At 42.6% G+C, this 27327-nt stretch overlaps 1 protein-coding gene across 2 annotated transcripts in view; it reads left to right on the forward strand.

Annotated features, from left to right (window-relative positions):
- Positions 1-1518: 1518 nt before the first annotated feature.
- The window catches only part of CXADR (CXADR Ig-like cell adhesion molecule), a 56766-nt gene continuing 30957 nt past the window's right edge, over positions 1519-27327 (forward strand). The window contains exons 1-3 of one of the 2 annotated variants that reach the window (XM_046648157.1): positions 1519-1698; positions 24268-24434; positions 26197-26401. In XM_046648157.1, the coding sequence (XP_046504113.1) occupies positions 1656-1698; positions 24268-24434; positions 26197-26401 (415 nt within the window). In that variant the 5' untranslated portion in view covers positions 1519-1655. The remainder of the gene's footprint in view (positions 1699-24267; positions 24435-26196; positions 26402-27327) is intronic. The other variant, XM_046648158.1, reaches the window with a different exon arrangement.

Here is a 27327-nt window from a genome sequence, read left to right on the forward strand (position 1 = left end):
TTTTTTATTTTTTTTTATTAATGTTATGATAGATTACAACCTTGTGAGATTTCAGTTGTACATTTTTGTTAGTCATGTTGTGGGTACACCACTTCCCCCTTTGTGCCCTCCCCCCACCCCCCCTTTTCCCTGGTAACCACAGATCAGATCTCCTTGTCAATATACTAACTTCCACCTATGAGTGGAGTCATATAGAGTTCATCTTTCTCTGACTGGCTTATTTCGCTTAACATGATACTCTCGAGGTCCATCCACGTTGCTGTGAATGGGCCAATTTTGTCTTTTTTTATGGCTGAGTAGTATTCCATTGTGTATATATACCACATCTTCTTTATCCAGTCATCAGTTTCTGGGCATGTAGGTTGGTTCCACGTCTTGGCTATTGTAAATAATGCTGCGATGAACATAGGGGTGCAAGGGACTCTTGGGATTTCTGATTTCAGGTTCTTAGGATAGATACCTAGTAATGGGATGGCTGGGTCATAGGGTATTTCAATTTTTAACTTTTTGAGAAATCTCCATACTGTTTTCCATAGTGGCTGTACCAGTTTGCATTCCCACCAACAGTGTATGAGGGTTCCTTTTTCTCCACAACCTCTCCAACATTTGTCGCTCTTGTACACCGCTCTCTTTTAATTCACTCTGACACGGAAGTGTCGGGAACACCCGTCTCTCAGCAGTTATAAATAAACGTTATCTAGAAAGAACAACGGAGAACAAGCAGCAAAATCACACAAGAGCAAGTATGGAGGGCCCCAGGAGGCAGAAGCGACTCTGCAGAGTTGACCGGGCGATTCAAGATCCCTAATGCTCCGCCCCCTAAGCTCCTCCCCCCAGGCCTTTAACCAACCCTACCTAGCCCCACTTTTCAAGCTCGCTGGTCTTATTGATCAATTTCACGGCTAGAATAACCTTAAATACAAGGGGGGAAAACCCAATCCGGGTATTTCCCAAATCCGTAGCTGCACTTTAGGGTTTCAGTCATTACTGGAGATGGGGAAAAGCCTTCTCAAGCCTTCTACATGAGGCCATCCGACTCAATGAGATGGGAGCCAATCCTGGAGGCTGCCCGGTTGCCTTCCTCCAGAGCCTTAGGTGGGAGACACCGCCCCTGCAGCAGCAAATCGCCAGGGGTGGGACGCGTGGCTGGGGGCCTGCACCCCGCTGTACCTCGAGACGAAGGTGGGGTGAGTGCAGGCGGGCGCTCTGCATGAGCGCTCTCCAGGGTCCGGGGCAGGCAGGCGCGACTGCAGTTCAGTTTCAGTCTGGGGAGAGGGGTGGCCCGCGCACAAACGTGGATTTGCCTAAAGACACGGAGGCGAGGAGCCCGGGTCACGCTTTGCGCGAGCTGCTGCCGACGGCCCCCAAGCCGAGCGCTGCGGCCGGGAGTTCCCTGCTCAGAACCCGCCGGGGAGCAGCGGGCGCTCTGCGCTCGGTTGCCACGGCAACCCCACGCGCCTGGCGGAGCGGCGCGCGCGGCGGGGGCTACCACTGCCGGAAGTGACGTGTTTCACCTGCCGAGCGAGGGCGGGGTGGACGCGGGTGCCGAGGTGCCGCCGCCGCCAGCCAGTCGGGAGCGCGCGAGCCCGAGAGTGACTGAGACCGCGGGTGAGAGCCGCCTACCTGCCATCGCCGCCCACGGCCGGGCCGCCACCATGGCGCTTCTGCTGCGCTTCGTGCTCCTGTGCGGAGTCGCGGGTGAGTGGGAGGCATTGCGGTCCCTAGGGTCCCCATTGCGGGCGGAGCCCTGGGGCGCTGGCAGCCCGCGGCCACCCGGGAACAATGAGCGTGGGGGAGGGGGCGGGCGCGCCTTGGGGGCGCTGCGGCGGGGGTGGCGGTGCGGCAGGGATTGCGCCCGGCTGGTTTTGCCCGGCGGAGCGCGCCAGGCGGGAAGGTGGAGCGCCTCCGAGGGGACCCCTGCGGGGGCGTGGGATGTCCGGGGGGCGTCGACGGAGCGGGCGGGCGAGCGAGCCCCGGGCTGCGGGCTTTGGTGGAGGCGCTCCCGGGGCGCGGGTGGGTGGGCGCGGCGTGCCCGGTGCGCCTGGCGTCCCTCCCAGGCTATTCTTTGCCGCGCGTGCGGGCTCTGCTTTATTTGCCTTGCCCTTTCCCTTGTTCGCCGCGGTGTCGAGTCTGTGCAGGGTTACCCGATTTCAAAAGCCTTGGGCGGGCAAGTTTTCAGGTGTCGAGCAGTCCAGGCGGGGAGGCTGAATTACAAACGCCATGATTAAATGGACACTGAGGTTTTCGGTGCCTCGGATCGTCCAAGCTTGATCGGGTAGGGGAGGCGAGCCCAGGCACGAGCTGTTAACTGGATGGTAACTCGATCGAGCAGACCGTGGAAAATCCAAAGTAGGTTCCTGCAAAAATGCGATATTGATTTCCGCAGTCCCGGAGCAAAGTGCAAAGGAGTAATTAGTAATCTCGGTTTTGAGTTTATAATGAGTTGGTTCATTTTGAAGATAAGACAGGCTGACTTGTACAGGGTAATTCCTAAAGGAATTGCCGAGTACATTTTTCGACTGCGCCTTTCTCGGGAGCAAAAAAAAGGCATTTGAAAAATGCGTGGACCATTAGAAGGCGTAATCGTTTGACACTTAGCAAAACTGATGTGTTTTCATGTCAGTGTTTCAACCAGCTGATCTTGTTGGTCAGAGTAAGCACTTGTCGCATTTTGGAACCATATGATTCATTAAGAAAAAAAAAGTCCATAGGTGGGACCCTAGGAGGCACACTTCTTGTAGCCTCCGGAAGGATAATTTTTTTTTAAGTGCTCCAAAGCAGGATCGGGTGGTCCTTTCTGTTGGGATGGCTCTCTGCTTCCTGTGGAAATGTTAACTCCATTGTTGGATGCCACAGCTGTGAGCATTACTCATGGGATCAACATTCTATTAACAAGTCTAATTTCGATCTCAGTCTATAGCACTGTCTCCACCTTTTTGATACATATCATTTAGATTTGGCTGAAATTTCCCAAGTAGAGCTTCTGGAAAAGATGAAGGGTTGGTAACCAGTTTACGTGACAGGTTCCCACGTTTGTTTTGTCAAGGACTAAACTGAAGTTGAAGTTGAGAAGGCATTATTTCTGTTGTCTGTGGAAAAAGATGTTTTAGCTTACATCTGAAGCAGAAAAGTGGAAGAACATAAACTATGTAGAGGAATTTTTTTTCTGGGGATATCTGGATAATTGTCTGGATTTCACTTTTTTTGGATGCCTCACTTTGGTAGGCACCATCTCAATCAAGAATATTTTGATACATCTAGAGTCATTCTGTTCATAAAGTGTACACTAGGTTACAGTGAGCATCTCATTAAAGAACAGTTGTCTCCTGGCCGGGTAAGCAAGAAAACTATTTGTAATTCCAATATTCCAGTTTAGGACACAACTCAAAAACTATGTAACTGATGTATGGCTTGGAGTATTTTTTTAGATACTTGTTGCCATTTTCGAAACTCATTGCTGTGAACTTGAGTGGTAACTCAATTCGCAAAACGGGGCGGAGGCTTACGTATTAAAAATTGCAGTGCTGTCAGTGGTAGATCTTTCTCCATCTGTCCATATGTGTTATAAAGAGTTCTGTGGTATACTCTGGGTTGCTGGGGGAACTCCTTTTGATGCGTTTTTCTTGCCAACGTAACAAGTCATGCTACTCCGAGTAGTAGTGGGAGGAGTAGTAGAGCAGTAGGAATAGTAGTAAAATTAAAGCCTTGCTTGAGTGGTTATTAAATGCCAGACACTGCTCTGCGTGCTTTGTGTGTACTGACTCAATTTACCCAGCAACCCTAGAGGGTGTGTGTTATGATAAGCCTGTTGTACAAGTGGGGAAACTGAGGCACAGAGTGGTACTATAACTTTCCGAGGTCACCGATTTGCTCCTTCATCCTTGGTCTTACCACTGTACTATTCTACCTCTTACCGCAGCCACTTTCCTCTGATTACCTCTAATCACATCCCAAATTTCTATCACTAGTTATCTGTCATTTATAAAGAACCTGCTCTTGGTTTGACTGTATGCCAAGTACTGAAGGCTTTTATTATTAGCCCTTTCATGTCTTGATCTTAGTCGAATACTTTCAGGCACTACTGTGAGAATGCGAGGATCCAGGGCATTGTCTGGTGTTGTAAACTAATGTGGCCCATGGACCAGAAGCATCAGCATCACCTGGGGATCTTGTCAGAGTTTGTGATGCTGCTGTTTTTCACGCTGTCAACATGAGCAGAACTAAAAAAGTGCTGGCCAGTGATTCTGGTCTCCTGGCCTCTTGTTAGCCGTTTGATGGCAGCAGACCTGTCTTCTCAGTGTGCATCAGGTGTTTTATGTGTTAAGAATGGGGATCCTAGTGTCTTGGAGTTGTTGAGGAACAAAGTGAAATGTTTATCATTTTGCTTTCTTGGAGTCTTTTCCTTTACATAAAAAAAATGAAGATTATTTGATGTGAACTTTATCCACTCGATATACCTCTCTCTTACTATGTACAGTCCTGCCATTATACCAACCATCAGAGCAAAGCTTGCTTCTGTTCCAAGGCATGCCACCCTCCATTGACTCCCTACCCTATGTGTTTAGTGGTGTCCGTCAATTACTTAGTTTATCTCATTGCACCAGGTCAGAGGGCAGGGGCATTACCTGCATTGTTCATTGTTCTAGTCCCAGTGTTAGCTTGTGGCACCGGGTAGATAGCAAGTGTTAGTAAATGTTGTGTAGCTGAAAGTTTTCAACTTCTTTACCACTAGGCCTGTTTATATGATACAACTTTTATCAGTTGCATCTGTCTTTCCCTTCTCGTCCAATAAAGATGTCCCTTGCAGGGATCATTCCATTAGCTTTGTCTCATTCAGTTGTTAGTCTAGAGAAGTTAAGCTTCCGCTTTATATCTGATGTCACTGTTCTGTTCCACTCCCCTGCTTCTGTTGACAAAGGTAACAATAACCATATGGCAAATCCATTTATCTTTTTGGAGCTCAATTTTTTTGCTGAGGAAGATTAGTCCTGAACTAACATTATGTGCCAATCTTCCTCTACTGTGTACATGGGTTGCGGCCACAGTGTGGCTGACAAGTGGGGAAGCCCAAGAGCCTGGGCTGTGAAAGTGAAACGTGCCGAACTTAACGGCTACACCACGGGCCAGCCCCACTTGGAGCAACTTGACAACTATTTTGGCTCTTTCCCACCCTATTAACCTGCTCTTCACTGTCTTCTACAATAGCTCCTTTAAGTGTCAGGCTTCCCAGTGATTTGGCTCATAGTCCTCTTCTCAGACTCCATCTTAAACCTGGGTGACTTCATTTATCCATTTCTGTAATGTCCAAGTAGTTGCTAGTGACTTAAAAATATTGCCAGCTCAGCCCACCTCTCCTTTGAATTCTGGGCCAATATTTCCAGCTGCCTAACGTTCACCTTCCACCTGAATGCACTTTAGTACCTCAGATTCTGCAAGCCCCGAGCTGAGCTCATCCTTGAATTAATTGATTAAATGATCTAGTCATTCAGATATTTATGGCCTACTATGGACTATGCCTGTGCTAGGTGCCCGTACAGTACTATAGGACTTTGCAAGGTGCAGAAGGTTTGATAGGACATTCCCAGCAGATGGTACAGCTTTTGCAAAGACCTGGAGATCTGAAAGGGTGTGATGTGGCTTGGGAGTTGAGAAATTCAGTGCATATAAAGCATTTAATCAGCACTTCTCAAACTTTTGATGTGTGCCGGAGTCATTCTTATGAGAAAGTGTGAGGTGAAGCCTGAGATTTTGCATTTTAACAAATTTCCCATGATGTCACTGCTGACCACCCTTTGGGTGGGTGAAGATCTGAAGGCTATGCCAAGAGCGTAGTAGGAGACGAGCGATGATAGACGTCTGTCGAATTATCCCGCCCCCTGCAGTGGCGCTGAGAAGCATGCCAAGGCCTGGAAGAAGTGAGCATATGCGCTGAGATTATTCTCTAGAATGACGCAGAGCTCTGCAGCAGTTCTGCAGGCGGGGAGAACAGATAGATCCAAGGCAGGAATCCACCTGGGGTGACCTGGACATAAGCAGTCCCTGCTGAAACACAGCAGAGTGGTGTTGGGCTTCCTCTTTGATCTGGAAAGTTGCTTTGAGGGAGCTGCAGTGGAATCTGACATCTGGTTAGTTGAATGAATGGCAAGAAGAAGTTGGAGAGAAGCAATAAGATTTCTGGCTTGAGTGAATGGTTATGTCACTAATCTACAGGGATAAAGAAAAGAGGAGCAAGTTTTAGAGAGGGCGACAATGAGCTTAAGTTTGGACAGGTTGTATTTGAGGTGTCTGAGGGGAATGGAGGTGAAAAATAGCCAGTAGGAGGATTTAAATAAAGGACTGCTCTCAGGAGAGAGGCGAGGATGGGTGGTGCAGAATTGAGAACCACTGCTGAAAGGTGGCATCCGTGTAAGGTTAACCAGGAAAAGCAGGTAGGACTAGAAGAGAAGGTGAAATGTGACACGGGGGACCGTCAGCATCTAATAGTAGACAGAAGGTGAGCGGTAGGGAGTGATAGGGAATGCAGGAGACCTAGAGGACAGGGGGTCCCAGAGGTGAGGCCAGTGAGTCTCACCATTAGGAGATTATTGAGAACGTTCAGGACATTATCTGTTCCACAGGAAGGACAGTTTCTGTATGGTGAGAGTAAAGCTAGATTTTAATAGATTGAGGAGTGGGCATCAGGTAAGTGGAGAATGAGAAATGTACTTGGCACTTGCAGTTGGTTTGACAGTGAAGAGTTGCCCATAGGGCCTTAACTCTAGGGGACAGTAGCAGAGCCAGGGGAGAAGGTAGAAGCCAGCAGGTGAGGACTCCCTTACCTTCCAGCCACCCAGACCTAGAAGCTTTTCCTCATTTTCTGTTATGGGCCCAGTTTCTTCCTTGTACATAAATGTTGAGATTCCTCAGTTTATGGCTTCAGTTAACCATTTATGTCCTTACAACCTCTAGTCTATTTCTAGTCTCTCTGTCTCCCAAGCTTTGCCCATAATTTCAAACCACCCACTTAACATCTCTGCTTAGACTTCCCACAGGCGCCTCCAATTGAACCTGTCTACATACCACTATTCCCTCTCATGTTAAATGGCATTTTCAGCCACCAAAATGCCAGTGCAGAAATCTGGGTATCTTACTTGACACTTCCTATTCTCTCACCTGCTTACATCTAGTCAGTTTCTTAGTCGCTTGAATCCCTCCAGCCACTACTCATAGTCCAGGTTATACCAGCAACTCTTAAGATGGTTGAAATAGCTTCATACTTGGCATCTGATTAAGTGAGCTTTCCCCTGTGCTCCCGGCACATCCCACTCCTGGAGCATGTTCTGACACTTACCAAGTGTGCCTTTATTGTAATTGTTTTCCCTCACCAGACCGTACTTTTCATGAGGTCAGGGATTGTCTGTTTATTTTTCATTTCATTCCCAGTGTATGGCACAGTGCATGTTAATTGAGTAATAGGGAAGGGTGTGCTAGACAGGAATTCATGTTTGTCTAGACCTAGAGGGGAAAGAGCATTTGCAGATCAAAAATAGATACCTCGTGGAAGAGGCGAGCAGGCCTGAGCTTGGTATGCGGCACAGCTCAGTTTTGCCATATGTTCAGGAGTGGAGTCAATTTATATTTCCACTCCAATCTCATTTTAATCTCCTGTTTGCAGCCTCTTTTCCACCTTTCCTCTATCATACACAAATCATTATCAGGTATAATTAAATAAAGGCAGGAATTGAGACTGGTGGCTTTTTATTTGGTTCGTTTGGTGGCCAGCAAGCAATGGATATGAACTTTACAATAATTATTAACGTAACCCAAAAAATAATTAAAAATGGTCTAATTGAAATGAGGTTAAGGCCTTATCTTACTGTCTTTCATCTATCTTGTGTTTTTTAAGAAATCTAATATTCTAGAGTAATTGTTAGATTGGTGTTGGAATTAGATTGGTTTCTATTAAGAGGATAGCACTAAGTAGAAGTGAAGAGCAGTAACCTTTCTAGCTCTGGTTCCTTATTTTCCACTTGATTTCTTCCGTGGGGCTGAAATTACAAATGGTGGAGGGTGAGGGGGATGGCAGCACCTTGGCATGGTGGAGTGATCTGTTCAGCAAGCTGGTGGAGTGCTGGTAGAGTGATCTCTTGGGGCTCTATTATTGGTATTTTTTTCTTTGTAAGTTGTTCACTTTGTTGAATCTGTTACTATCTCCACATAAAAGAAGAAGGGAAGGAAGCTCAAAATGTTTCTGCATTCAGTGGCAAGATGGTGACTTAGACATTTTGTCTCTTTTGTGCTTTCCCACTAGTCTTTTCTGTAGCCTTTCTTGCTTCATCTCATTGACTCACCCATTGTGGTTTCTAATAAAGAGTTAGCCAATTAGAGTTCAAGCCTTAAAGGCCATAACTTGACTCAGCAGTATTTGCAATTTGTTTTAATTGGCTGGATGCTCTTAGAAGAAATGACAATGCCTGCTCTGTAGACAAAGGGGAGGTAGGGTAAGGGAGGGAGATGATGACAGTCTGTTTTTAGGGTAGGTGTGAGATCAGTGGGGTGCTTCAGTTTGTCCTTTGACAGTTGGTGAGAAAAAGGATTAACAGTCAAATTAACCAAGGTTTGTATATTCTGAGATAATGCAGATTTCTTTAGAAACTATTAAATCACTTTCTTTCTTTCGGAGATATTTTACCAGTTGGAATGAGAATGACTTTGATTTCATTTACTTCCAAGAAATACAGATGTGTTTAGCTTTCAAGAAGAAACGACATAACTAATCACGGTTACTTTTTCCCTAGTGTAGGCGTGTATTCTGTGTGAGTTTACAGGTTTCTGCAAAGGAAGGATGGTTTGGCTGCACAGGTAAAATGCTCTCAAGGAATCTCAAGGAACTGCGGATACAGTGAACCAGATGTGTTGGGCCACATCTTTGTTGGATCCTTAGAGGGACTCTAGCTGACCTTCTTCCGTCTCTCTCAGATTCTCCAGTGAAGAGTGCTTTGAACTTTTGAGTACCGGAAGATTCCCCTGGGGTTCTGTAATGGGCTAGACAAAGACTTTTGAGCGCTCTGTGGCCCTGGTAGTTCTATAGTAAGAACTGAGAAGCCTTTTTAACCTACTTGGTTGTGCAATGTGAAATCTGATACTTTTAGAATGAACTGGTGAATCTGGGCCAGAAAAGTGATGGTACTTTATTTTTTAAGACAATTTCACACACAGGTCATTTGAATCTACTCTCCTGACAACTTTGGGGTAGGAAGTACACATTATATTTTTATTTATAGGAATCAAGTTGTAAAGCCAAGGCCCAAGTCTGATATATTGTGGCATTGGTCCATACAGTGCTGTCCTATAGAAATATGATGCAAACCACATGTGTAATTTATAATTTTCTGGTAGCCACATTTAAAAGTAAAAACAAAAAGGTGAAATGAATTTGAATATATTTTGCTTAACCCAATATATACAAAATATTCCATATGTGGTTAAATTGGACATTAGTGAGATTTAAATTTTTTTTCATACTAAGTCTTCAAAATCTAGTCAGCATTTGACCTATAGCACATCACAGTTTGCACTAGCCACATTTCAAGTGCTCCGTAGCCATATATGGCTAGCAGCTACCCTATTGGTCAGCACGGGTCAGTACTTGGAGCTTTTTTTCCAGTCACCTACCATATCTAGTTTCAGAACATCCTACTAACTAAAATAGCATGGGTGTGGTGCGCCATCAAAACAGCTTTGTCAAATGGAACATGCCTTTGGAGTTGCTCTCTTGAGATTTTACCTCTAAAATAATTATTTGTGTCACATAGCATTCTTGTTGGCAACAAGCTAAATAAAGTCTCTTGTTTCTTATTTAGTTTCTTGTAATCATCAGAGCATTTGTTACACACACACAAAATTATATCAGCTGTCCTTATTTGATAGTTATGTGCATTTCCATTTTAGATATAAGGCAGAAAAAACAAATATATGCACCAAAATAATATTTTTAACTTGCCTATGGGGGAAATAAATGTGTTTCTGGAGAGATGGCAAATAAGGAAAGAATGGCCCCTAGTGATGGTTGCTAGGGAAATTTGAGTTCACTTTGGGATATTACAAAGGAATTTATGCGAAGACAATCACGTTAGACATGCTTACAACAGGAATGATTTTCGTATTGTAATTAACGCTTCCTATATTAATTTTAGGATTTTCCATAAAGAAATTATTTACTCATTTTGCTGTTATGTGTATTTCTTTGCTTTCTTACTTTCTATGCTCTCATCTTTATAAGACACTTCACCTGAGTTTTTTGTTCTTTGGTGTTTTTTTTTTTGCCAAGCACTCAGTCTCTTTCCCTGTTTTATGTTAATTAAAGGAAGAGAGCCTGAGGTTTTTATGAGCAAGGGGCACAGGCAGATTTCTTAAAATGGAATGATACATAGTATTCTGTGAAGGTGATGAAAATATTCACCATGGCAACAGATCTGCTTTACCCATAATGCAAAATACCCCATTTACATTTGTTTTGCCAGAGAATTCTGAAATTAGCATCTGTGTATTAGAGAGAACATGGGGAAGGCAATATTCTACGTACATTGAAAAAGGCTAAGACTTAATTTCGATTGGAATTGAAATGTGAATGCTTCCCTGAGATGAGTGTGTCTGCGTACGTGGGGGGGGGGGGGGGGGGTGGATCACAGTTCTGATTCAAGAAATACTTGTAGAAAATCTGCATGTTGACATTCTTAACTCCCCCTGTCTGGCTTTCCATTATAATTTACATTTTCTCTGTTCCCGATTTATAAATTATATTTTAAATATTTCTTAGGCGGATCCTCAATCCCTGTGGAAGAAGTCAGGGTGTAAATAAATAATACCATGTGTACATATGGGCAAGGTGTTTTATTAGGTGCTTCGGGAGTATGAATGAGGAAGTTACCGTGCCAGTACTTTCCTCGAGCTTCATCTGGGAGGAGGGAGTGAGGCACTTATTCCCTCAGCTGGGTTACCAAGCAGAGCACCCAGCAGAGCAGGGTGGGGGTCAGAGTAGATATGCTGTGTGATGTACAAATTCACGGTTTTCTGATTATTCTCTTGGGGCCTCATTGGCTTCTCCAGACCATTTCCTCTCTACCTGTGTGCCAGCCCTTCAGGCCTTGAAACTTCTGCCCTCTGCTTTTACCAAACTTCTGGTTGCTTCTCCACGTTGACCAGGAAATGCCCCGTCTCGTCCTCCCATCCCCTCCTCTCCAACCCCCATATACCATTACCTTGGCGTTTTAGTATTTACATTTCATGGTTCACTTTTTATAACATCCCTACACCACAGTTCCTTGACTTCTTAAATACAGTGATTTTCTATCCATTTCACTTCGGCAACCCTCTTCTTATACTTAGTTCTTCAGCTCTGAAATCTTGAGCTCTGTTGTCACTGTCTCCCAGCTTTCTCGAACTTCCATCGTACCTCCTTGCTATCATTGAGATCTCCAGGCTTTACCCCTGTCCACCCCACTCTGGTCTTCTGGTTACTTTAAAACCAGAATTTCTTCGATATTCCTGAGTCGCAGGGTCAGACCCCACCTTTCCTCCCTGATATGGGTCACTCCTGCAGGCTGATTTCTTTGCTCCTGCTCATGGACTATGGTGCACAGATGGAGAGAAAGTGGGAATGCACAGCTGGGTGCACTGGGGAGACTGTTTATTGTCCAATTTGGCTAGACTTTTTTTAAAGTATATTTATAAAGTATCAGAACATTATATTTTTAACAAAGACAAAATAAAAATAACTTTTCTGTCTCTAACTCCTTCTATTCTTTTTAAATAAACCTTTTATTTGAAGTATGGCATTCATACATAGAAAAGCACAGTTTAGAGCATTATTTATAAGAGGACAGTTCAGAACATTATCACAGAAGGGACACATCTATGTAATTATCACCCAGATCAAGAAATAGAATGTAACCTGCATCTCAGAAGTCCGCCTGTGGCCCCTCCAGTAACTTTCTTCATTCTCTTCTGATTTCTAACAATATACATTAGTGTTAACACTTTATATAAATGTGATTGCACAGTGTATGTTTTTTTCTAACTTTCACTTATTACCATGTTCGTAAGATTATTCAGGTTGTGTAGCTGGAGATTATTCGTTTTCATTGCTATATGCTATGCTGTCATGTGACTGTACCACAACTGGTTTGCCCATTCTGCTGTTGATTTACCTTTTTTCCTCCAGTTTTCACTATTGTGGAAGCTGCTGCTATGACATTCTCATACACGTTTTAGTGCACGTGTGTACATTTCTCTACCTATGAGTGGAATTTCTGGTGCACGTAGCTCCTGCTTATTTTTAGCTTCGTTGATACTGCCAAACAGTTTTCCGAAGTTAGTTGTACCAGTTGACACCCCCACCGATAGAGTATGAAAGTTCCAGTTGCGCCACATCCTCATTGTTTCGTTTCAGCTGTCCTGGTGGGTTTGTAGTGCCGCATCATTGTGGTTCTCTCTTTTTTTTAAACATTTTAATTATGGAAAATTTCAAATATATGTAAAACTAGAAAAAATGATAGGATAAACCTCAGTATATCGTTGCCTAGCTTCGTCACCTCTCAGCTGGTTTCAGTCGGTTCCATTCTGGAGTCCTTCACTTCTTTCCCCGTTCTCTTCACGGGCATTTCAGACGTGAACCAGTCTCCAAAACCCCTCTCCCCACACATTGTCTGCCTCTTTTATTCTAAGTCGGTGCTGTGTTCCTCCTTTGTCACAGAGGAAATGAGGCACTCAGGTACAAATTTCCTTCATTTCTTGTACCCCCGTGTATGAACTTATCCCTAATTATAGCGGTCCTCTTCTGTCCTTCCCTCCATGCCTATTTAAAAGTGCCTTATCCCCGTTTTCTAGGCATCGTTCTTTTCTCAGGACTTGATCCTTCAGTCTCTGAGTGTTCTGCTGTATGTATTTTTAACCTCTCCCATTCTATTTGCTCCTTCTTTTTGATGTATAAACATACTCTACGTTCCTCATTTCCAAACAACCTTTCCTTACCACACATCACACTCTACTCTTTTTCTCCTACCCCTGAGAACCAGGTTCCTCAAAATAGTGGTCACTTCTGTCTCTGCTCACATGATCTCAGCGTCTGTAGTTAGATGTATGCATCTCCCCAGAGACTTCACTAAATCCGATTTGGCCTAGGTCACCAGTGATATTCTGCTTGCCAAACCTGGTAGATAGATTTCAGTATCATTTATTTACATATCAAATTTTGAGTTCTTCCAACATGGAAGGCACTGCTAAAGTGTTAGGGATAAAAGATTAAAAGATACTTTCCCCACACTACAGGAATTTATATCCTGGTGGGAGTGACAGGCTTATAAAATGACTGAATTGTCAGACTAGCTACTGTTTATTGAAAGAATGATACCAGGTTGTGCTGGAACTGTTCAGAGCTTTACGAGCGTTATTTTATTTAATCCCTATGAGGAAGTAGGCATTAGTACTTTAATGCCCACTTTAAAGAAGAAAACAATAGGACTTAAAAAGGCTCGCAACTTGCCTGCAGCCAGGCCAAGCATTTAGTAAGCTCAGTGTGAATTTGAACCCAGATCTGACTTTAGAGCCCATGCTGTTAGTGGGCAGAACTTCCATAATCCAGGAGGCTGATGTTTCAGAAATGTCTGCCCTTGTGAGGGGGACTCCGAGAACCACTGCGACTGCCTTTTGAGTTGCAGGGGGAGAGGGGCGATGGGTGTCAGGGGAGGCCTCTTGATGCTTGATTGAATGATGGTCTAGAATTAGGACATATTAGATCTGAATAGACGGTTAAGTTCGACGTCTTTAATTTGTTTGAGCCCTAGAGAGGCAGCGTGTCCAAAATGATAGAGCTTTTTTTGTGACAGACTTGACAACAGATTCCTAGTCTGATATTTATTTCCCTGTTAAGCAAAAAGGTTCACCCGAACTCTTGAATCACGTGCTCCCTAAAATGCCGTCTCCTTAGAAAATGAGTATGGGAGAGAAACAGTGTCAATTCCCAACTCTCCTCCACCACGCTGTTTGGATTGGGGTCTGGTAAAGTACTCACTGTATTTTATAGTGATTTTTAAAGCAAAATCTCTATGTCCAGGGGTGTTTACCACTGGACTTCTGCCCACAGGACGAGCGTGGCTGGGAGCTGGGCTGCCTGGATGTGCAGCTTGCTGCCTTAGTGGCTTAGATCCCTCTCGGTGTCTGATTCTTCACTGTAAAGTGGGCCTAATAGAACCGCCTCCCTCAGAGTTCTGAGGATTGAGAGTTAACATGTATAAAATGTGCTATCATTGTTAAGATGATGATTTCCCCATTTCCATCTCAGTTTATTTCCTGGGCGCCTGCTTTTTGATTTCTCATTGGAGGTGGGGAGCTGGGAATTTATACAAGAAAAACACAGAGAAAAACAAATAAGTATACTTTGTCACTTCTCATCGTTGGTAATTTATCTGACTGTAAGGATTACTTTCTTAGCTCTAAGTAGGTCTTAACATACTGTACTGAGTAGCACACGTGGGAGTTAAACAACTAAAACTCCGGGACAGCAAAGAGTACAATTTCTGCCTTCCTGTGAGTGTTTTCTTCTCTCCCCCAGCAATATTTAAAGGCCTGGTTGGAGTAGTTAACTAGTATTCACATATTTGAAATGTTTTTCTTTTTCCTTTCTGGAAACACTGTTTAGGTGACTTTTAAATATTGCTAATCCCTAAGCACCTTCCTGGTGAGGAAAGTTAGCATAGGTTGGAGTTAGGGTCAAGGAAATGTTGTAATAGCATGGTGGGCGCATTTTTGCACGGGGTTTGGAATAGCCCGGTGACTTGCTTGCTCACCAAGACATCTGTAGTATTTGTTAGCAAACACACAACAAAATTGTGCTTGTCCTGATCGTCCTGTAAACATACCACTTTGTGATTTGTCTGGTTTATTTCTTAACATTGCTATGGTGACTCTTTTTTCTTTTTTTTTTTTTTGAGGAAGATTGGCCCTGAGCTAACTGCTGCCAATCCTCCTCTTTTCTCTGAGGAAGACTGGCCCTGAGCTAACATCCACGCCCATCTTCCTCTACTTTATATGTGGGATGCCTACCACAGCATGGCTTGCTGAGCGGTGCCATGTCCACACCTGGGATCTGAACTGGTGAACCCTGGGCCGCCAAAGTGGAACCTGCGCACTTAACTGCTGGGCCACCAGGCTGGCCCCAGTGACTCATTTTTGACTATTTTTTTTTTTTTTTACATAAGGTTCCTGAATTCCATGATCTGAACTCAGCAGCAATATGATTGAATGTGTCCTTTCTGTTTGAAATAGTAACCCTTAGGACATTCTTTGACATTTCTCAAAAAAGTCTGTATCAGAGAAATTCTGTAGAACAGTTGACATTAAGGTCATCACAACCCTTTCCAAGAAACCAAAGAAATAGGCAAGACTTTGGGAATGTAAATTGAGATTCTTCTTATTTTTATTTCTAGTTTTTTGGTTATTGTTGTTGTTACTATCTTTGAAATGACTCCAGGTATTTTGAGAGACCACACATCACTGTGTAGTATTTTTCTCTTTTTGCTTCGTGTTGTTCTAGAGATAGTTGAAAGATTCTTCATTCGTAGTTGTGATTTTAGGATATTCACAAATAAGAGTTTTTCTTAATGTCATATTTCTCACGTTAACATAACTATATATAAAATTGCATATATGTTAATTTCTTACCAGATTTGCTGGCATTTTTTGTAGTATTGTCTTTTTTTTTTTGGTGGAGGAAGATTTGCCCTGAGCTAACATTCACTGCCAATTTTCCTCTTTTTGTTCTTTCTTTCTTTCCTTCTTTCTTTTGAGGAAGATTAGCCCTGAGCTAACATCTGCTGCCAATTCTCCTCTTTTTGCTGAGGAAGACTGGCCCTGGGCTAACGTCCATGCCCATTTTCTTCTACTTTATATGTGGGATGCCTGCCACAGCATGACTTAACAAGCGGTGCCACGTCTGCACCCAGGATCTGAACCAGTGAACCCCGGGCCACTGAAGCAAAACATGCGAACTTAACCGCTGTGCCATCTGGCTAGCCCCAGTTTTCCTCTTTTTGTATGTGAGCTGCCACCACAGCATGGCCACTGATAGGTGAGTGATGTAGGTCTGGTGCCGGGAACCAAACCCAGGCCACCGAAGCGGAGCGCACCACACTTAACCACTGTGCCATTGGGGCTGGCCCTATAGTATGGATATTAAAGTAATAAGCATCAATCTTTGCTCCTCTCAGCACATGACCAGGCTTGTTCAGCTCCCTCTGAGCTTGAGCTCCTGTCTCGGCTTTATTGTTCCATTCCTCTGCTTCCATTTCTTTGCTTCCCTGAATACATACATGGTCTTTCTATGGCCTCCCCACAAGGTCTGTCTGTCTTGTCTCCCATCACCAACCTTCTTTGGAATGGTTCCTTCACCTTCCCTCTGCTCTGAGTCCAGCCCTCCACTTGCAGTTTATTAGATAGGCTTGGGATATACCCTCCGGGGATGAAGCCCTGAGACCCTGTTAATGTGAGTGAAAGTAAGTGCTTCAGGGTAGGGACGTGTAAACAATTACCTACAATAGAGGAACACATTGTGTAATATAGAGGAGGAAGCAATTAAGACTGCCTGTGGGGAACAGGAAAAACTTCAGAGAGGAGATGAGGTCAGAGGTGCTGGATAAATGGCTGGAGGTACTCTCTGTGGGAGAAGGTGGAGCAAGGGGGAAAGCGGACATTTCAGCAAGGGAAAGCATGTGCCACAAACAGGGGCTTACTCATCCTTTTCCCCTTAGTGCTTCCTTGAATTTCTTAGATTTCCTTCTATGATTGGCCACAGACTACAACACTTTTGCTGTTACAGTTTCCTCTTTTAATAGAGAAAGGTCTTAACGTATTTCACCTACTTTTAGCCACAATACAACTTGTTAATTTTTCTCCAGTATTTTGAAATGGACTATCATCTCTGGCACTTGTGCCTGTGAGTTTTTTCCCCCTGCTGAGTACTTGAAATTTTGCTATGCTGAAGGAGACCAATGACCATCCAGAAGCATGGTCTTTGGCTTCAGAATCAAATGTGAAATATCCCCTGGGGGTGCAGAGTAGGAAGGACGCGCAGTAAAGCAGCAGCTTCAGGAGAGCAGGATAAGTGCTTCTGATGGAGGCCTTATCAGCTGCGCTGGGAGCACACAGAGGGCTTCTGATTCAATCCATATTTGGGCACAGAGAAAGCTTTCTGGAAGAAGTGCCTGAACCGAGACCAAAGTAGTCGGAGTTATCTTAAGAGGTGGCATGGAGCAGGGAGGCAGTATCATACATGCAGGGGCTCAGTGGGAAGAGAGGATGAAGAACTGGCTGAAGCTTACAGTGGGAATGGAGAGTGCTAAGAAACTAGAGGTAGGGAAGTGCCTGATCAAAGGACCTTGTAGAATTGAGGTGTTTGAGTCCATGTGGAGCCACCAGAGGTTTTCAAACGTGGCAGTGACATCATTTAAAAAACAACTGTATGGAGAACACTCTGAGTGAAGTATGGAGATGGGTTAGAATGAGGAAGAGTGCATGATGCAGGCAAGCCGGTTAGCAGGCTGTGAGAGAGAATAGTGGCCTGGGTGTAGATAAAAATGGTTGGGTTTGGTTGGGATATTCCAAATCTGACACCATTTTTGATGTTTTATTTTTTCCCACACCACCAAGCAATGGTCCCACCCCAGATGGGTGTCCTCCAATTCAACGTGATTCTGACACTGTCTACCTGGAGATAGCATCAGATCCCACAGGTTAAGAGGGAGCTCGGTCCCACAACACTGCCCCCTACAAACACACTTCAGTTGCCGATTGCAAGTCCAGGTTGTCGCCCGTGTTTCTGACCTATCAGCTTCAGATCTAAGGTTCCCACAATCCCCTCCTTGGGTTCGGTTAATTTGCTAGAGTGGCTCACAGAACTCAGAGAAAAATTTTGCTTACTAGATCACCAGTTTATTATAAAAAAGATGTAACTTCAACAGCCAGATGGAAGAGATGTGCTTCCATGCTTTTGCCAAGTGTGCCAGTTTCCCCACATCTCTACATGTTTTCCAACCCAGAAGCTCTCTGAACACTGTCCTTTTGGGTTTTTTATGGAGGCTTCGTTACAAAGGCACGATGGATTAAATCACTGGCTGTTGGTGACTGAGGCCATCTTAAGTGAGCTCATTGGAGCCCAAACTCCAGCCCCTCTCCCCTCCCAGAGTTGGGAGGTGGGATGGTACCGAAAATTCCCATCCTCTACTCACAAGGTTGGTTTCCCCTGGCAACCAGCCCATCCTTAGGTTACCTAGGGGGGTTCCCAAAAGTTACCTCATTAACATAACAAAAGACAGCTTTATCACTCTTAGTAGCTCTGTGCCAGGAACTGGGATTAAGACCAAATATATATTTCTTACTATAAATCATAATATTACAGATATAATAAGAAACATCAGTTCTAGCAGATTAAGGCTCCACCTTTATGGCCTCATTTAACGATAATCACCCCCTGAAGGCCCTGTCTCCAGTACAGTCACGTGGGATTGGGGAGGCGGGGTTAGGGCTTCAACATGCGTTTTTTTGGGGGACAATTCACTCTGTAGCATAGTCCAAAGAAAAGTAGTATTATATTATATTTGTATATTTCTTATTAAACATATATATTTAAAGTCATGGTCTTTTTGAAAGATCTGGTATGATTAGATGATTATCTTTGCTGCCAGGTAAATGGAATTAAACCTGGAGGTGACAGTAGTCAGTCAAACATCTACTAATGGGAGTGGAAGTCGATTTTACCCCCGCAGAGCCGTACTTTAGTAAGGTCTTTGCTGGAGGGACTGGGTCTGGCCTCTTGTGTTTGTCCCAGCTCTTTGTCTCAGGTTGATGAGCTTGGATTGCGGCCCCTCGTTTTCCTGCCTGTTATTAAAGCATTTAGGTTGTTCTCAGATGTTTTCCTATCGCGAAGTGCTTCAGTGAATAATATTCTTGCACATAGTGGCTCTCGTGAGTTCAGCCTCAATTCCTAAAAGTGGGTTTGCATACTTAAATTTCGCAAGTCGGCTGTTGTGGTTGCACGTTTCTGTTTCACAGGCCCGCTGTCGTGTGGACAGTAGGTTGTGCTCAGACCCTCTCCACATGTGCCATCATCAGCCGTCAGCACTTGTGCCCAGCTTGGCCTTTTCTGGTTCCGTTCTCTTGTGCGAAGGTCTGTGTTTGTGCCTGTGAGCTTTGCTTTGCCGGCTCTTCCCTCAACGTATCCTAGAATTGTGACCTGCTTACGTCTAGGCACCCAGAGTTCTTGACTGCTCTTTTATTCTGTTGTATTAAAGCTCTTTGCTAATTGCTTAGGTCTCTAGACAGTTGATGTAATTACCTGTCTCATAATTCACAGCTCCTCTCTCTGCACCCAGATGAAAAGACCTCTCCCGTCACTGCTTGAATTCTGCGCTCAGACATGATCTTTAGCATCCCTGTGCTTATGCCATCCCTGCTCAGATTTCACATTTGCTGTCTTGCTGGTATAGGTGAATCTGTGGAAAACATGTTTCCAACCGTTCCTTTTGTTTGGTTTGCCCAGTGATAGAACAGCAGAATACCGTCCTTCATTCAGGGAGTGTTTGTTGAATGCCAGCTAGTGACTCTCTAACCTAAAATTTTCAGTGTAGTTAAATTTGTCTTTCCCTTCATAGCTGTTGTGTTTCTTCTCTGTTTTTCTCTAAGGCTTTCCTCCATCAAAACACTATTAAAAATTCTCGCATGTTTACTTCTTTTTTTTAACCCACCATAAAGTTTTATGAGCACTTTCCAACTTTCTATGACTTCAGGATTGCCAGAAGGAAAAAAAGGATAGCTGCAGACTATCCAGGTTAATATGTAGCTTAAACTTGAAAAAAAAAAAAAAAAGTCAGGGCAGGTCATCAGTTCCGAACATTGCCTTCCTCCTAGTGGAACAGCCGCTTCCATCGTGTCCAGTTCTGCTCCGTTCTTAGGGTAGAAACAGACCTGAGGCCCCAGCAGGAGAGGACAGCATCAAGGGCTACCAAATGTTCTGCTGAACTCATGTCATTTTGATGCCCAGACAGAAGTCAGACTGGGCAGAAGAGAAGCTCCATAAAGATCCAAGTGATTTGGAATTTGGAGATTAAAAAAAGCAAGCATTAAACTGAGAGGTGTTATTTTTGTCACTGCTAAAATGGGATGAGATTCAAATACTTGTGGTTGATAATGTGCTACCTATTCCATCACACTCTGGATATAAGTTTGAATAAAATTGTAAGATTTGTTATCTGATTTAGTTTTGAGACCATGTTTGAACCTTCAAGTAGTTTGCAAGTTAAACTGTCACTCGATTTGCCACATGAGCAGAACTGGGCAGTAGTAGGAAAGAATCCGGAGACACTGCATGAGACCAAGTGTCTGCCTTTTGTCTTCTGCAATTTGTGACTGTTCCTCACATCAGCACTTGAAAAACTATGCCTCTGTGCCAAGAGGCCCCTTCAGTGTTGCTAGGGAACCAATAACTGTTTTATATGATCTAGATTCATTTCTAGTGCCAAACGATGAAGAGCAGTTGAATGTTTTAAACGTTTTTTGAAAGAGAAATAGGGAAAGCCATTTAAAAGTCTAAGATTTCTTTAGTATACACGTTAAGAACGTCTCAATATAAAGCAGAAATGGGCAATCACCCTGTTAAACATATCAGTTCTTAAAAATAACTGCTAACAGTTTGATAAATATCTTTCTAGATTTTATACTCATTTAACTATTTTCTAAGGTACTCTTAGAGAAAATTAATCTTTATGTATCAAACAAGAAAGAATGAAGGATACTGTCATGAAGACTAAGTTGCATTTTATTCTAATGACTGTGTAGTATAAATACTGAAAGTGTGAATTAATTCTATTTGAAGCAAATGTCCATTCTCACTTATATGTTCTTGCCTCCATATTTTTGGGCTATGTCTTGATTCATTTTGAAGTGAAATTTTCATTCTGGAGCGTACTTGGATTTTTCTTATCTTACTTCATGCATAAAATATTAATGCGTGGACAAAATAAATGCAGGCAACCAACTGTGGTAGCTGTAGAAAGGCGATCTGTACATTTCAGGAACAACTTCTGGCAGCTGAATGCTCGTTTTCAACATTTCTAAAATTGATCAAACTTAGAATCCAGTCACCAGTTCTTTTCTAGTAACGTGCAAGCAGCCACAACAGGAGATAGAGGGACTCACAGTTTCTCCCAACCCCAGTGGAGCTGACAATTTATTGGTAAGTTGGGACATGCATTTTAAAAATTCATTTGAAACTATGAAGGAGTGGGGAAGACAAGTTCATCAGCACTGAGAAGACATGACAGAACTGTGGAGCGTGCCTGAGTAACTTCACAGTAAAGTTTAAGAGGGAGAAAACACCCACGCTAGTGTTTGTGAAGTGCCGAAAGCTGATGTGGATCGCAGAAAGAGAAGTCCTGTGAGCATTCGTGGAAGGCAGAGAGCAAAGTCCTTGTAGGCAGGAGAGGTAGAAGAATGCGTTAGGGAATGAGGTAGGAATGGGATTGAGGGTATTAGAAATGATAGAAAGTATTTATTTGGAAGGTTGACTATTAATTCAGGAGAAGCACTTGAGATTATACACATAAATGTCAAATATAATTTTAAATAGAAGTGTGAACATGAAATAGAGATTGGAGTGGTGTGGACTTTGGGGGGGTTTTAAGTAGTCCATTTGGGCTGAATCAGTGGTTTTGGATGGTGGATCATCAATCTTTGTTGTGTAACAAACCACACCACACTTTAGAGGTGTTAAAATGAAAATCATGTATTAGTTCTTGCTCCTGTGGGTGGCCACTTTGGGCTAGGCTGAGGTGGGGAGTTCTGGGCTCACACGTGGGGCTGCAGACCTCTGGCTGGGCTGGGGCGGGTGTTCTTGGGTGGCTGTGTGTTGGGCAGTTGGCAGCTGTGGGTCAGACACCTCAGTTCTCTCTTACGTGGTTTGTTCACATGGTGGCAGGTGGCAGGTATCGGGTCGGAGAGGTTGAGAGAGGAAGCAGCAAGGCCCCTTGAGACCTAACCTGGGAACTCGCACAGCAGCACTCATGCTGCATTCTGTTGCTAATAACAAGCAGGGCCAGCCTCAGATTTGAGGGAGGCAGTGCAGCTTCTGTGTCCAGCTTTAATCTGCTGTTTGAGAAGTGCACTTAAATGTGATACAAACGCAGGATGGTGCCTGAATATCAGTGGTCTTGAATGTAAACTGGCTTTTGTTTCATTCTTGGTCTCTTGGCTTCAGCTTTATTAACATTGTATTACAACTAATAGTCCATGTGTATTAAACTGCTTTTAGGGTTATTGGAAAGAATCATGGGATGGCTAATAATTTCATTCTTCGTTTTGTTCTTTTGGAATTTATTATTTGAAAAACATCAAAGTAGTCATTATGGAGAATTAGGGCTTGGATTTTCTTACTCTTAATTTTGCTCTAATGTGTTTGGTTTTATGGTGGGAGTAGGGGGAGGCAAAGGGAGAGGAGCAAGCCCCATGTTCCATAATCTAAGTGCCCAGAGCCTCTGCCCGCTCATCCTCCAGCCCTGAAAGTCAGCGTTGGGTGAGGTAGAGGTCCAAATGGTAGAGCTGCTGAAATTTGCTGTTTATTTGAAACTTCGGTTCTGCGTACGTCAGATGTTTGAATTTATACCTAAGAAAATATTGAGTTATCATGAGGAAAACATAGATGTGGCAGACTAATGCTGTGCAAACTTTTACAGCGTAAATAGTAAAAAAAAATTGTTTTGTGTGATAGTTGATTTACAGAGTAAATTTACATTTTATATCAAGCTGTTGGCTTCTTCAAGCTTTGATCTTATTATAAGACATAAGTAGTGAACAGACCTATTTTATGTGTGAATTGATAAGAACAAAATTGCTTTTTTAAAAAAAACAAGATATGAATTGATTGTGATATATTTTCTTTTTATATAGATCAAGAAATCATGCCGTTTTGCTCATAGCTTATTTCCACCTTTTATGCATATTGAAACATATTATGTTTATATAATATGTACACATATAATAAAATTTATATATTATATAGAATATATAAAATATATTATTAACATATTAATGGCTTTGTGTAAACCTTTAGGAGCAAAGAGGAAACTTTTTTCAGTTCTTATAAAGTTGTAGTGGGTTTAAGCCTCTTGTTAACAAACTCAGAAGAGTCTCTGATGGAATTTTGTTTGCTTGTGGCTCAGGACATCTTATTTTGGCTTTTACGTACTTTTCAAGTATTGCCGTTCTGCATTAATTCTCTCTTTAAGTGTAATATAAATGGAAGTTTTTTGGATATGAATTTCAGAATAAGTTGTGGAATTTTAAGATGCCTTTTAAAAAATAATATAGTAAATATGACTGATTATTTTTCAGAAGGATGAATGAACAGTAAGAAATGTCTTAAAGATAATATTGAGGTCAACTATTTGGTAAATTTAAAAGTATGTAAATCTCTCTTTTTGAATTGTCATCAAAATTTATTACTTTGAAATATTTTTTTAAACAATTTCTTCTCCTTTTTCCCAGTTTTACTGTGATATAATTGACAGCACTGTGTAAGTTTGTGTACAGTGTAATGATTTGACTTACGTATATTTTGAAATAATCACCACAGTAAGTTAGTTAGCATCCATTATCTCATATGGACACGCCAAAAAAAATTTTTTTTCCTTGTGGTGAGAACTCTTGGGGTCTACTCTCTTAGCTTAGAAATATTTTTAAGCATTCAATGAAAGTTCTGGAATCAAATTTAATAAAAAGTTAGAATTGAAGTTTTGGCAGGAAATGTGTCAAAATTCATCAGCACGTGCCCTAGCAACAAAGAATTCCCAGTGTGTTTGTGGCACCATGGCAGACGTGAATTAATACAGCCTTATGTATGACACAACTGACCTTTCAGAGACTCTGGCTAAGTTCAGTTCTAAACATCTGCTTCGATATAAAACACCCTCTGCTAATAGAAATTTCTATTTCATAAAATGTTGGGAGGTTCACAGGGCTCTTGAAGGAATGTATTGAATAAGATAGATACTAATGCTGTTATTCCAGTTATACAGAGGCACAAGCTAAAAACCAGACACCGTTGAGTTTGAGCTCCATGACCCTGGTCCCAAATCACATCGTGTTTCCACCGCATCCTGTGCGCCTTCTCTGAATGGCGCTGTGCTGAGCATGCTGCCAGCCTAATAGCAGATGCTTAGTCCACGTACATGTTTCTTTCTCCAGATTTCACCAGAAGTTTGAGTATTACTACTCCTGACCAGATGATTGAAAAGGCCAAAGGAGAAACTGCCTATTTGCCCTGCAAGTTTACCCTTAGTCCGGATGACCAGGGACCGCTGGACATCGAGTGGCTACTGTCACCACCTGATAATCAGAAGGTGGATCAAGTGGTAAGTTAGATAAGTACCTGCTCACTCAGCAGATGTCCTTGGACTTGTCTTAGGTGTCCATCACTGTGCTGATCACATTGGTGGGGGAGCACGGGGAGCTGTGAAGGAAGCCCCAGGCTTCTCCAGCCTGTGGTCTGGGTGAGGAAAGGCAGTTGCCCTGGTGGAAAGTGAGGACACATATGTAATGGAGTGAAATGGATCATAAAGTGACCTAAGATTTCAGAGGAAGAAAGGGTCACTAAACTTCCTAGAGAAGGCCGCAAGGAGGAAGAAGAACTTGTGGACGTTCAGAAAATCCAGATTTGGCAGTATATTTGAAACAGGGAGTAGTGGAGGGCTATGTGGAGCAGGCACGAGAGCATGGCAGGAACATGCATAATGCGTTAGGGGACGGCGAGTAAGCTAGGCTTTGTGAAAAGTTAGATACAATTGAATTTTTAAGTTTTACTCAAAGATTCTGTTTCCAGTATAAGGATCATCAAGTGTGACCTAGTGTAACCAGGTACATATTGTTAGTCTATTTTTCCTATTTCTTCAAGTTAAATATCTTGTACAATGATTTTCTTAAAAAGCTAAACAAAGTCTTTATAGCAAAAAAGCAGTTTATAAAACGTTTAATCTTAAATTTTAAAAAATTATCAAAATATTGTTATAGAATTTTTTCTAATTACAAAGTAATGAGAGCCTAATGTAGAAAACTAGAAAGCCAAGAGACGCACAAAGGAGGACACTTGCCCAGTAGTCACATCTCCAAATACATGTCTCACACTTTGCATTTTAGTGGTGCCAGTTTATTTCACTTAATTTAGAATGTTGCATATTGGCTTTGTCTGACACATTTAGTTAAAAAAAATCGATATTAATGAATTATGTTAGACTAGGGAGAGAGAAACAAGGCCAGATATTTAGAGGAATGTGGTAATATATATATTTGGAAGAGAAATTTTATTTTTACTTATGGTCCATATAAAAGAAGGGGTTAATGGCTGAATCAGTGCAGTTAGGTAATTACTATTTTTGGTAAATCCAGGCAGTTTTCCCTTGATGTGTTTGTGAAGGAAATGACTAAGGTGCTTACCCAAGTCTTGAATGACTAAGGCCACCCCCTCTCATGGTCCCATAAGATTAGTGCCACATAGCCTAGGTGTGCAGTGACTGTACCATCTAGGTTTGTGCCACTACACTCTATGATGTTTGCACAATGGAATTGCCAATGTCGCGTTCCTCAGAACTTGTCTCCGTTGCTGATGGACACATGACTGTGTTAGAGTTTAGAACTCAAGTGCCTCCAAGTTAGTACTAAGTCAAAAGGTCTTTTTCGTCAGATTCCACAGGTAAATTATTTTAAGACTTTTTGGGGGAATGGTGGTGGTATGTACAAATGCGTAAACTGATTTTGTACCTTCGATTGGCATACTGTAGCTCTGGGGCAGCTGAGAAAGAGTGTATAGGAATTCACAAGTTTGTGTTCTTGTCCAGCCTCACTAACGCACTCTCTCATATAGGGCTATGTTACTGTATCACGTTGGGGCTTGGCTTCTCTGTTTAAAATGGGAGTGTGTGACCATACTTGAGGACCATGTTGATCTCTTTCCAGTTTCTTAATCTGTGATTTGAATAATGGTAGGTTTCCTTGTAATACTGTGTTCTTACTCTCTTTTTGGATCCCACATGACCATGGTATATCCACAGCTCCTCGAATGAGACCGAGGGTTTGCTTGTTTGTCTGTTTTTTCCCTGTCTTATTTTGATTTTCTTTTAGATTATTTTATATTCTGGAGACAAAATTTATGATGACTACTATCAGGATCTGAAAGGACGAGTACATTTTACAAGTAGTGATCTCAAAGCTGGTGATGCATCAATAAATGTCACGAATTTACAGTTGTCAGATATTGGCACGTATCAGTGCAAAGTGAAAAAAGCTCCTGGTGTTGCAAACAAGAAGATCCAGCTGACGGTTCTTGGTAAGTTATTTGTACTAATGTCACTTATTAGCGGGGTGATCATGCACAGTACTACAGCACAGCATTTATGAGATGGAGCTTTGTGTGTAGAGTAATAATTTTAAACATCTGAAGTAATTCTAACATCCTCAAATAACAAAGTTGGCACACTTTTTTAGATAGAAAAAATAAGTGACCAGCTGCTTTGTGAAATTCATAAAAGAGTTTGAAGATAAAAGGAGTTTTGTGGTGTGGGACAAGAACCCTAAGTCAGGAGTTAGATCGAGGTTTTTTGCGTTGTCCTCACATTTGCCCTGAGAATTAAATAGAACCCCTTCACTTCCTGGGCCTCAGCCTACCTTTTTGAAACGTAAAAAGATTTAATTATTGTTAAATCTCTGTCTGATCTCATTCACTTCAAAACTGTTTGTTGTGGGCGCTTTAAGCTTTTTCAAACTTCCTTACTCAAAGAATAAATGAGATTTCTATGATGAACAATTGGAATATTTAGAGCAGAGAAGATGGAATATGGTAGAAGGAATATTGAATTGGGATAAGGCCATTAAATGTCAGGTAATCATTTAACCTCCCTGAGCTTCACTGTTTTTCATCCTTAAAGTGAGAGGATTAGACAGATGGTCACTGGGGTGTCATCTTGCTCTCTGTATGGTAGTTAAGAAGCAGATAAGTGTAAAGTGCTTTGTAAGCTTTGTAAGACCTCAAAGTTCATTATCCTCTAGATTCTGTGGTCGCACGCAAGCACTCTTAACCGCTTCAGATTGAGAAACTCTGAAAGGTCATTGTTCGTAAATATACTTTTAAATCTTATTGTGGTAGACTTTACACAAAAGTACAATGGCTACCATGTAGAAAAACATAACTGTCTGGCTCTCTTCTGTGATAAGAAATTGCCCTGGTTTGTGACTCGCCTGTTTTGGGGGATGCCT

This window comes from Equus quagga, chromosome 21 (assembly GCF_021613505.1).
Source record: "Equus quagga isolate Etosha38 chromosome 21, UCLA_HA_Equagga_1.0, whole genome shotgun sequence".
Lineage (NCBI taxonomy): Eukaryota > Metazoa > Chordata > Mammalia > Perissodactyla > Equidae > Equus > Equus quagga.